General features: G+C 52.6%; 1 protein-coding gene across 1 annotated transcript in view; it reads right to left on the reverse strand.

The window, feature by feature from the left end:
• The window catches only part of COL27A1 (collagen type XXVII alpha 1 chain), a 2221286-nt gene extending 2208946 nt beyond the window's left edge, over positions 1-12340 (reverse strand). The window contains exon 1 of the mRNA XM_085614179.1: positions 11858-12340. Within this exon, the coding sequence (XP_085470305.1) occupies positions 11858-11910 (53 nt within the window). The 5' untranslated portion in view covers positions 11911-12340. The remainder of the gene's footprint in view (positions 1-11857) is intronic.
• Between the last annotated feature and the right edge of the window lie 266 nt (positions 12341-12606).

The following is a 12606-nucleotide window of genomic DNA, read 5'->3' on the forward strand; positions in this document are numbered from 1 at the left end:
CCAGCAAGTCAGGGCGCGCCGGCGCAGGCTGCGCAACCCAGCGCGCACAAAGCACCACCTAAACGTGGCAGTTGCCCACTAAGTGCTGGGCAACTGGAGAAATGCTGGGGCACCACTGTGCCTTCCTAAACAAATATGTAGTACTCACGTGGAGCCTCTCCTGGGCTCTAGCTGTACAAAATGCCCCCTAGAGCCTTCGTGGCTCTGAACGTCACTGTGGGGCAAGGTGGGAGTGGCCCGCTGCCATCTGGGGCCACTCAGTCACAAAAGAAATGCCCCCAGAGCCTCGCAGGCTCTACAAGCAATGTGCCCACGTGTTGGAGCCTCACAGGCTCTATCGGAAGAATGCCCCCAACGTTGGAGCTACACGGAGCTCTTAGGCACACCAGGCCCGTGGGAGTCCCTCTGGACTCTAAACAAATAATGCTGGCCGGCGGGGGAGTCCCTCTGGACACTACAAGATAATCATGCCCCCAGCGATGGAGCTTCGTGGGCTCGACAAAACACAATCCCCACGTTGGAGCGCCTCGCGCTCAAAGACAATCGCTGCCAGTCGGTGGAGCCTCGGGGCTCTAGTGACCCCAGAAATAATGCCCCCGTTGTGGGAGGGGCCGAGCAACAGGACCAGCGCTGGGCGCTGCCGGGGAGGACCGAACCCAGGGCCCCGTCACACCCCCAGTAGCGGACACTCACCGGGTGAACACACAGGTCCCGGCCGACGGCAGCGCTTCGTGGAGTCCCGCTCAGGGACTCGGGAATCCTTCGCCAGCACCGATCCCCGGATCCGCTGGCTTCCTCCGGCGACGCGGGACTCTCCTTTGCAGGCGGAGGCGGGGTAGGCTCCCGTCCGCTTCCTGTTTGAGGCGAGGCCCCGCCTACGTCCCTCTGAGATTTGCCTGACTTCCTGTGAGTCCCGAACCGGGCTGCAGCGGTGATTTTTCCCGTCACAAGAGGGGTAGGCTCCCTCGTTACAGTGGATGTACGGCGGGGTGGGCACCCGCCGTAAAATAAACAAATAAGCGGGGTGGGCACCCGCCAACGAGCACAGCAAGGTCCCTGGCAGGGTGGGCACCTGCCAGGGGATTTCAGGATCTGTATAGACGGGGCAAACGCCGGGTGGGCACCGGCTGTTAGAAATAAAGCGCTCCTGAGCGCTAAAGGAAAATGAAAGCGCTTCCAAGCGCTTAGGGACACAGGAAGAGCACTCCCAGCGCTACCAGAAGCCCAGAAAGCGCTCCCAGGCGCTATAAGCAAAGGAAAGTTCAGCAATAAAGTCTTGCAAGGGCAGGGGCAAGGACTGGGCCCAGGGGCCAGCTCACAGGGCCCTCCAACAGGGAGGCAGTCCCCAGTGGCGGTCTCTCCTGGCGCCCAGCAGCAGCAGGCCCCCTTCAAGTGGATCCTGGCAGAGAACAGTTTCTGTGGGGACACAGCCCCATTTTTATACATGCAAACCCTTTGTTCTGGGGTCAGGGTGAGGGGGAAAACCAGTCGCAGCTGGTTGGGGAGCACCCTTGATGTGCTCAGCCCCTCACTCTATTCACTGGAAGGGCTAGGGTCGTCAGTCGCACCACAGGGGGCGGGGCCAGCATTGTGTTTGGAAAACCCTGTCCTATTCAGGACCCAGGTGGACTCCTCCCACCCATCTAGCTGCTGATCTCCCCATTCACCACTGGGTGACTCATCCTGACACTGGGGAATCCCTAGCCCGTCACATGACACGACCAGCCAATCACGCGACAGACACACTGCACACAGAAGTGCCCACTTCTAGAAGTGGCACTTCCACACTAGGTACATGCACGCCGCACACATCATCGCGCAGCATTCACTCCCCCGAGTCCGCACATACCAAACTCGGGCCTGCACACCCCACGCATCAGGAACTACTAGGGACACATACATTCCCCATGCATTCCTATGGGAGGGCAGGCCTATCTCACCACATGCACTCAGAGCACGCACGCACTTTACCCTGGGACACAGGGAAAGTGCGCAGAGACCAAACAATCACCATACCCAGTCACCAATAAAAAGCCAAAAAGTCCAGGGGTGAACCTGCCAGAAGGGCCAAGTCCAACAGTTATATATAAAAAAAAGTATGTATTCATTTGTAATGTGACTTCTCCATCTTTGCTCCCTTTAATCATCAGTCATAGATCCCTCAGGCAGCCCTAGAACACAATTCAAAGGGCTTCCTATTTTTTATTCGCTGTTCGAAGATTGCACAGATAAGTGCTGACATTAGGTACCGTCTAGGACATGAAAACAATAATGAGCAGGCAACCCTAATCATAAGACTGGAAGTTTGTTGCAGGATCAGCAGGTTATGCATTTCCTCCACCCTCATACCTGATTAATGCCATATTAGCAGGGCTTTAAGTGGGCCGGGTCCTGCCGGTGCCCAGCATCAGCAGTTCATAAAAGCAGGCTCCGAGACGGGTCTCTATCGGGCTCCCCAGTTTCACCCTCACACAGAATGGAAAAAAAATCTTAACTCTGCAGCAGTTCACTGTTTTGATGTAACTTTAATCTTTTTGCAGTTCTGTAACGCTAAACTCGAAGGGCCTCATTTATGAGAAGTGACGCATCGCTGCGTGAAAACAGCGATGCGTCACTTCTCAGTGCGCCCTCCATGCGACACCAATGATGCGTCATATTTATAATATGACGCATCATGTCGCAAGGAAGGACAGATACGTCAGTATAACTGACGTATCTGTCAGCGCAAAAAGTGACGCACTGATGGAGTTGTGTCGGAAGCCTGACGCAACTCCAGCAATGTTCCTTTCACATGGGGCAAGCCCCATGTGAAAGGGCGTGCGTCACCTTTACGCCTGCCATGAGGCAGGCGTAAGGTTTTGATGCATTGGTGTCCTAGAAGTGGCGCAGCGAAATCTCATAGATTTCGCTGCGCCACTCCTACGACCCTTTCTTGCGGGGGTACGCCCACCCTGCATACATTATACCTGGTGCAGGTATAATGTAGCGCAGGGGTTTACGAAGTGACGCATCTACCTAGATGCGTCACTTCGTAAATATGGCGCAACATTGCGCATGTTTTACGCCACTGGTGCTTCACAAAACGTGACGCACCGGCGGCGCAAAAGTGACACAGGGGCTCATAAATGAGCCCCGAAGTGTTTTACATGAGCACCAACATGGACATCTTCATTTATTTTTTGGTCAGCACTGGAGATTAAGGGGCAGATTTATGTTTCCTGGTGCATCACTGCAAATCAACAGGGATGCGCCAGGAAAGATGCGTCCCGCAAGTTTACCCTTGCGCCACCACAGATGCACCGCAATTGCAATGCAGCGCATCGTGGCGCAAGGATAAACAGATGTGTGACGCATCTGATGGCATAAGGGCGGCGCATTGCTGGAGTCGTGTCGCAAGAACGACGCAACTCCAGCAATGTTTAGGGGCTGCCCATACCTTACGCCTGCTTCAAGCAGGCGCAAGGTTTTGACGCAGCAGCGTCGGAAAAGTGACTGAGTGAAATCTTGTAGATTTCACTGCGTCACTTTTCCGAGGCTTTTTCCGCTGAAACGCCCACCCTGCATACATTAAACCTGACGCAGGTTTAATGTGGTGCAGGGCTTTACACCGTGACGCATCTCCATAGATGCGTCACGATGTAAATAGGGTGCAACGTGGCGCAGGGTTTACGCCACCGCTGCGTCACAAAAGTGACGCAACGGCGGCGTAAAAGTGGCGCAAGTATAACATAAATCTGCCCCTAAGTGATTTGCCCAAAACACAGGGGGGCAGATTTATGTTCCCTGGCGCATCCCTGAAAATCAGCATGGATGCGCCAGGGAAGATGCGTCACTCAAGTTTGCCCTTGTGCCACCGCAGATGCGCCGCATTTACAATGCGGTGCATCGTGGCGCAAGGACAAGCAGATACGTGACGCATCTGCCGGCGTAAGGTTGGCGCAGTGCTGAAGTTACGTCGCAAGCGTGACGCAACTCCAGCACTGTTCCAACCTACCCTATCCCTAACATGGTGCGTCATGCCTTACGCCTGCTTCAAGCAGGCGCAGGGTTTTGACGCATCAGCATTGGGAAAGTGACTCAGTGAAATCTTATAGATTTCACTGAGTCACTTTTCAGGGGCGTTCCTGCGACGGAACGCCCCCCCCCCCTGTGTCGAAACGCCCACGTGAAACCTGACGCAGGTTTCACGTGGTGCAGGGCTTTACACCGTGACGCATCTCCATAGATGCGTCACAATGTAAATGGGGCGCAACGTGGCGCAGGGTTTACGCCGCCGCTGCGTCACAAAAGTGATGCAACGGCGGCGTAAAAGGGGCACAAGTCCAACATAAATCTGCCCCAGGATGTTGAGCTGACGCTGAGACTCAAACCTGCTTCCTCAGCTCCAAAGTTGGCAGCTCCAACCCTTACGCCACAACCTCTCACGGAAGAACTACAGCATTTTCATATATATATACAATGAAGTCATAGTTGTACGTATGCATGTAGATTATTTATTTTAAACAACTAACAACCTTTGACAAAGCCAATAGTCCTGGCTTGCTGTAGGTGTAATGTTACTAATGTGGAGGCAATAACATAAGCAGCGAAATACCAGGGCGGCACATTATGTTGAGTACAGTTTTTTAGCATAAATGTTTTAAGCAACGCATTTAATTATATCGGCCACGCCCCTTTGAGAGACCCCCCAGTTTTTTCATCCTACTTAAAGCCCTGGATAATAGCAATAGTTTAACTTACATCTGAAACCCTACACCGCCGTCAATAACATGCTGAGTTACGTGTCTGGGAATGCACCCTGCATTCAGACAACTCACTCCTCATTCTCGCCCTTCACTTTCAGGCTCACCTTGCACTCACAGCGATCACAATGCACTCACACTGATCACCATGCACTCACACCATTCACTCACTCACCCTGCACTCACAGTGATCACAATGCCCTCACACTGATCACCATGCACTCACACCATTCACTCGCTCACCCTGCACTCACAGCGATCACAATGCACTCACACTGATCACCATGCGCTCGCATCATTCACCCGCTCAACCTGCACTCACAGCGATCATTCTGCACTCACAATGCACTTGCGCTGTTCACCCTGTACCTCACCCTGCAGTCACACGAGCACACTACTCACCCTGCACTCATGTGACACTTCACTCACCTGTCCCCCTCACTGCTCAATCTGCAATCTCACTCAAACAAGCCCATCTCTAACCACGCCTTCATTTGTCTCACTCTGCAGTTACATCCGCACCCAAATTCACATGGAGACCTCACTCACCCTGCAGTCGCTCCTCTCACTCTACTCTCACACTGTCACATCGCTCACCGTGAACTCACATGGGAACTCCTGCCACCCACACAGCGCAGAGGGTTAATGTGCCTGCTACAAAGAATGTGTACCATGCAGATCACAGAACTGAGTGTGAGTAAACTATGAGCAGCGCTATATAAAAATGAAAGGTGCTATAGAGAGATGAGGGGCATTGATGGCGAGTGGTAGTGAGGGAATTTCTCCTTGCCCTACTAATCAATAATATTTCACACAAGCATTCCTTCACGCCGAAGATCACTCTTCTAAAGAAACCCCGAGGTCTATTGCTTCATCCTCAACCTTATTGAGTATTCAATACTTATTTAACCACATTTTAAATTCATACGAGGGTCTTCAATTTAACTGTTAAATTGAAGACACTGCTTGTGTGAAATATCATTGGGAGCATCCTTATTGCTTAGTAGGGCAAGGAGAAAGGTGTAAAATGTAAATATTATACATAAAGTGTTTGTGATATAAATGTTTGTATATATGTAAATCAAAAAATACATACTAAAAAAGATGAATAGATAATTATACAAACTATGTAAAGTGTATAATAAATACGAAAAAATCTGCTTTACACAAATCAGTATATACTCTTTGTTGGATTGCTTTTGACTTTTGATTTAAATGGAGTACAGATTTTTCAAAAAGAATAAGACTTTTAGGAAGGGATAATTGAACTATCTCTTCATCCTATTGTACATTGTATTCATCCCGAGGCATTCCTATCTTTATACAATTTTGTTTATTTACCCAGATGCCAGAGGGTTATTTGGGTTAACCCCCTTTTTTTGAAGACATATTAATTCTAAGGCACTGTAGCGCTGCAGAACCGTGATCTGGGCTCCCAGTGAAGCTGTGAGAGGAGCTGGGGCGTGTTCCTTGGCAGTGCCACTTACATTTACATACGCACTTCTGAGCACTCTGACAGCAGCACATGCGCCTTACCTCTGGGTTGGGCAATGTCTAGTTTTGCTCCACTGCTTGGGGCAGTTTGGGCCCCTGCAGCATCAGGTATGATGGCTTCTGGGGTTCATGGACTAAGCAGGGTGTGGATCAACACGTGCGCTCTCGGCGGTGTCTGGTTCCACATCCTTGGTTTGGGTAGTTTGTAGTTCTGCCTTTTGCACCCTTCGGGGCAGATTTATGATGACTGGCGCATCCCTGCAAATCAGCAGGGATGCGCCAGGTAAGATGCGTCACGCAAGTTTACCCTTGCGCCACCAAAGATGCGCTGAATTAACTATGCGGCACATCGTGGCGCAAGGATAAGCAGATGCGTGACGCATCTCCCGTCGGAAGGGTGGCGCATTGCTGGAGTCGTGTGGCAAGCGCGACGCAACTCCAGCAATGCTCGTGGCCAGCCCATACATAACGTGGTGCTTCACGCCTTACGTCTGCTTCAAGCAGGCGCAAGGTTTTGACACAGTGACGTCGGAAAAGTGACTGAGTGGAATCTTGTAGATTTCACCCAGGCACTTTTCCGAGGCTTTACTGCGCCGGAACGCATCCCACCCCCACCCCCCCCCCGCTGCGCCGGAACACCCACATGAAACCTGACGCAGGTTTCATGTGGCGCAGAGCTTTACAATGTGACGCATCTCCCTAGATGCGTCACGTTGTAAATAGGGCGCAATGTGGCGCATGGTTTGCACTGCCACTGCGTCACAGAAGTGACGCAACGGCAGCGCAAAAGTGGCGCAAGGGGCTTGTAAATCTGCTCCTTCGTTTCTGTAGTTACATCATCTACCCCCATGGTTTGGGAAGTTTCTGACTTTACACACTTCATTTCAGCAGTTCCTGCATCTATCCCCATGGTTTGTACAGTTTCCCCCTTTGAACGCTTTGTTTCAGCAGTTCCTGCATCTACCCCCATGGTTTGGACACTTTCTGCCCTGGAACCCTAAGTTTCAGCAGTTCCTGCATCTACCTCCATGGTTTGGGCAGTTTCTATCTTTGAACCCTTCCCTTCAGCAGTTCCTGCATCTACCTCCATGGTTTGGATAGTTTCTGTCTTTGAACCCTTTACTTCAGCAGTTCCTGCAGCTACCTCCATGGTTTGGACACTTTCTGCCCTGGAACCCTACGTTTCAGCAGTTACTGCATCTACCCCCATGGTTCGGGCAGTTTCTATCTTTGAACCCTTCCCTTCAGCAGTTCCTGCATCTACCTCCATGGTTTGGGCAGTTTCTATCTTTGAACCCTTCCCTTCAGCAGTTCCTGCATCTACCTCCATGGTTTGGATAGTTTCTGTCTTTGAACCCTTTACTTCAGCAGTTCCTGCAGCTACCTCCATGGTTTGGACACTTTCTGCCCTGGAACCCTACGTTTCAGCAGTTACTGCATCTACCCCCATGGTTCGGGCAGTTTCTATCTTTGAACCCTTCCCTTCAGCAGTTCCTGCATCTACCTCCATGGTTTGGACAGTTTCTGTCTTTGAGCCCTTTACTTCAGCAGTTCCTGCATCTACCCCCATGGTTTGGGCAGTTTCTGCTTCTGAGTAGGTCTAACTATGCAAACCCTTATTAAGCAGTAACTACTTCTGTCCCCGTGGTTTGGGTGCTACCTGCCTTCGCACCCACCTTTGGGCAGTTTTTTCCTCTGTCCTCCATCAGATGCTGCCTTCATGTCATACACAATATTGGACTCTGCACCCAAGATTCGGACACCATCTACCGATACAGCTACACCCTTTCTTTTGTGGTTTCTACTTTTGCCTGCTCGGTTTGCAGAGGTACTGGTTCTTCCGAGGTGGCCTGGGTAGTTTCTGCCTGTGCGCCTTCTGTGTGGGCAGTTTCTGCCTGTGCACCTTCTGTGTGGACAGTTTCTGCCTGTGCACCGTCTGTGTGGACAGTTTCTGCCTGTGCACCTTCTGTGTGGACAGTTTCTGCCTGTGCACCTTCTGTGTGGACAGTTTTTGCCTGCTGTGCACCTTCTGTGTGGACAGTTTTTGCCTGTGCACCTGCTGGGTGGACAGTTTCTGCCTGTGCATCTTCTGGGTGGACAGTTTTTGCCTGCTGTTCACCTTCTGTGTGGACAGTTTCTGCCTGTGCACCTTCTGTGTGGACAGTTTCTGCCTGTGCACCTTCTGTGTGGACAGTTTCTGCCTGTGCACCTTCTGTGTGGACAGTTTCTGCCTGTGCACCTTCTGTGTGGACAGTTTTTGCCTGTGCATCTTCTGGGTGGACAGTTTTTGCCTGCTGTTCACCTTCTGTGTGGACAGTTTCTGCCTGTGCACCTTCTGGGTGGACAGTTTCTGCCTGTGCACCTTCTGGGTGGACAGTTTCTGCCTGTGCACCTTCTGGGTGGACAGTTTTTGCCTGTGCATCTTCTGGGTGGACAGTGTTTGCCTGCTGTTCACCTTCTGTGTGGACAGTTTCTGCCTGTGCACCTTCTGTGTGGACAGTTTCTGCCTGTGCACCTTCTGTGTGGACAGTTTCTGCCTGTGCACCTTCTGTGTGGACAGTTTCTGCCTGTGCATCTTCTGTGTGGACAGTTTTTGCCTGTGCATCTTCTGGGTGGACAGTTTCTGCCTGTGCACCTTCTGGGTGGACAGTTTCTGCCTCTGCTTCTATGATTTTGGCAGTTCATGTATTTTAGACCCAGGTTTGAGCGTTCTCTGTCTCTCCTCTCATGCTTTCTGGTTCTTTACTCATCATCTGGGCAGTTTCTGTTTTACATCCATCGTTTGATCGTTTCTGCCCGTGCGACCACGCTTTGGCTGCCACCGCTGTCTGCTGCTGCCCTCTCCCAGCTCTCTGCACTCTCAGTTTGAGCAGTCGATGCCTCTGCCCCTGTGCTGCAGGCAGTCAGTCACGTGTGAAGAGTCGCCTCTCTGCTGCTATGGATTCTTCACCTTGGTCCTCTGCAGCCACAGTCTGGGCAGTTTCTGCGTCTGTGCCCACAGTACCAGCAGCTGTGCCACAGGACACAGGATGGTTGCTTTGGCCATTCCTGCCTCAGCAGCCCCTGCCCTCTTCGATGCTTGTGGTTCTGCTGCCACCGTTAGGGTAGTCTTCTCTCTGTCCCTTGCTTGGGGGGTTTCTCTCTCTGCTCCTACACTTCGGGCAGTTTCTGTCTCTGCAGCCTTGCTTTGTCCTGATTCTAGATTTGCACCTAGAACTTGGGCAGGCTGCTTTGTCTCTCCATCTTTGGTTTGTCGGTTTGTCTCTCCATCTTTGGTTTGTCGGGTTGTCTCTCCATCTTTGGTTTGTCGGGTTGTCTCTCCATCTTTGGTGTGTCGGTTTGTCTCTCCATCTTTGGTTTGTCGGGTTGTCTCTCCATCTTTGGTGTGTCGGTTTGTCTCTCCATCTTTGGTTTGTCGGGTTGTCTCTCCATCTTTGGTTTGTCGGGTTGTCTCTCCATCTTTGGTTTGTCGGGTTGTCTCTCCATCTTTGGTTTGTCGGGTTTTCTCTCCATCTTTGGTTTGTCAGGTTGTCTCTCCATCTTTGGTTTGTCGGTTTGTCTCTCCATCTTTGGTTTGTCGGTTTGTCTCTCCATCTTTGGTTTGTCGGGTTGTCTCTCCATCTTTGGTTTGTCGGTTTGTCTCTCCATCTTTGGTTTGTCGGGTTGTCTCTCCATCTTTGGTTTGTCGGGTTGTCTCTCCATCTTTGGTTTGTCGGGTTGTCTCTCCATCTTTGGTTTGTCGGTTTGTCTCTCCATCTTTGGTTTGTCGGGTTGTCTCTCCATCTTTGGTTTGTCGGGTTGTCTCTCCATCTTTGGTTTGTCGGTTTGTCTCTCCATCTTTGGTTTGTCGGGTTGTCTCTCCATCTTTGGTTTGTCGGTTTGTCTCTCCATCTTTGGTTTGTCGCTCCATCTTTGGTTTGTCGGTTTGTCTCTCCATCTTTGGTTTGTCGGGTTTTCTCTCCATCTTTGGTTTGTCAGGTTGTCTCTCCATCTTTGGTTTGTCGGGTTGTCTCTCCATCTTTGGTTTGTCGGTTTGTCTCTCCATCTTTGGTTTGTCGGGTTGTCTCTCCATCTTTGGTTTGTCGGGTTGTCTCTCCATCTTTGGTTTGTCGGGTTGTCTCTCCATCTTTGGTTTGTCGGGTTGTCTCTCCATCTTTGGTTTGTCGGGTTGTCTCTCCATCTTTGGTTTGTCGGGTTGCCTCTCCATCTTTGGTTTATCACTTTGTCTCTGCACCTTTGGTGGTGGCATTTTCTGTCTCTGCACCCTTGTTTCTGTCTCTGCACCTTTGGTGTGGTCTCTGCTCCCTTGGTTAGTGCTGAGTCCAGCTCTGTGCTCAGAGTTTGGACATGAAAGGTCTGTGCGCCCTGCTGGTTCCTGGATCTCGGAGTTGGTGAACGCACAGAGGGTTTTCACAGACATATTCTGACAGATAAATACCCCAGTATCAGCGGGGGAGCGCTGTCTGCCCCTGTCTTGGAACCTCCTTTCCACCCCAACATTAACTCTGTCTCCTCCCACCTCTGGCAGCCTCTTTTTTAACCCTCCTCCCTGCCACCTCTACCTCTTACTTCAACTCTCAGCGCCTCCCAGCCCATCTCCACCCCAGAGATGTCCCACATTCCGCTGTACCTCTTCCTCTCCCGTTCCGAGCACCTAACTCCGCCCCTATCCCCTCACCCCTTCCTCCTCACCCCTTCCCCCTCACCCTCCTTCACAACCTCTCCCTCTCACCCTTCCCTCTCACCCCTTCACCCTCACTCTCCTTCACACTCTCTCCCTCCCCTCTCACCCTTCCCTCTCACCCTTCACCCTCACTCTCCTTCATACTCTCTCCCTCTCACCCTTCCCTCTCACCCCTTCCCTTTCACTCTCCTGCATACTCACTCCCCTCACCCTTCCCTCTCACCCCTTCCCTCTCACTCTCCTGCATACTCTCTTCTCCTCACCCCTATAATATCATCCTCATTCATAACCTGGCCCTCTCATCAATTCTTTCTCCTCTCCTTTTCAGTCTGTTCCCAAACCCTTCTCGTCTTTCCACTCACTCCTTCTCTCTCTCTCTCTCTCGTTCTTACACACATCCTTTTCCTCTCACCCTCTCTCACACACAATCTTCCTTCAGGAAATGAAACACATAACGCCTCGTCGGCGTTTTCCTCTGAGCACTCAGTGCCCCCTACCCCCTCCCCCCCCACCACGTTCTCCCCCGGGTGGGGGGGGGGGGGGGGGGTGGTGAGGGGTTAGTACAGCTCCTCAGCCAGAGGCGCGAGCGTGCTATAATGGATCATCGACACATTACAGTATTCAATCATTTTAAAGTGTGAGATGTACGTGCAGCCCCCCCCTGTTTCCCACAGCCCCCCCCCTTTCAAGGCCCCCCAGCCCTCAATATTCAATCATTTTAAAGTGTGAGATGTACATGCAGCCCCCCCCCCCCGTATTTACCACAGCCCCCCCCCCCTCCACCGCCCCGTTCAGTACACCCCCCCCCCCCATTTCACGGCTCCTCAGCCCTCAATATTCAATCATTTTAAAGTGTGAGATGTACGTGCATCCCCCCCCGCCCCCCGGTGTTCCCCACAGCCCCCCCCCCCTTCGCGGTCCCCCAGCCCTCACTCACCTGACGCCGAGCCCGCCGCGCCTGCAGTCTCTCCTTCCAGCTCCAAGCGTCATCTGTAGTCATCTGTCCCGCAGCCCAAGGCGGCTTCTGTAATCCAAAGGGGTGTCCGGAGTCAGGGGCCCCGGGGCCCTCGGACCAGGGGCTTCTGAGGCGCCGTTCCCTGCCCGGGGCTGTTCACAGGGGAGGTGGAGCCGGGGCAGAAGAAAACAGCGGGGCCGCAGAGAGGAGAGGGTGGGAGAGCCGAGGCAGACGAGGACGGGCAGCGCAGGTACAGACGTGGGTGCAGAGGAGAACACAAGTGGCCGGAGGTCAGAGGAGCGCTGAGACAGATGAGGGGTTGAGACTGGACGAGGGCTGGGGGCAGAATATTGAGGCAGACAGGGGCTTCGAATACAGGTTGGAGGGGGGTCAATACCTTAGGGGCTCTATTGAGTATAGGTGTGCGGGGGTCGGAGCTGCTAGGGGTGGGGGGCTCCGAGAGGGAATGAGGGGCACCGGAGAAGGCAGGAGGCAGGAGGGGGCTCAGACAGGTGCTGAGGTCGGGGTCTTCGATGAGGCGAGAGGGGGGCTGGGGGCGGGGGGTCCGGCAGCTCCAGAGAAGGGCTGGGGGGCTCTGACGGGGCCAGGCGAGAAGACGAGAGGGCACAAGGCTGCCTTGTGCTTTTAAACACTTTCAGACTTGGACCAAGTGTAGCAGGTATCCGGTTACACAGGCCCGGGGGCGAGTGCGGCCACCAGGGGGCAGCAGG

Source organism: Triturus cristatus, chromosome 1_2, assembly GCF_964204655.1.
Source record: "Triturus cristatus chromosome 1_2, aTriCri1.1, whole genome shotgun sequence".
In the NCBI taxonomy this organism is placed as follows: Eukaryota; Metazoa; Chordata; class Amphibia; order Caudata; family Salamandridae; genus Triturus; species Triturus cristatus.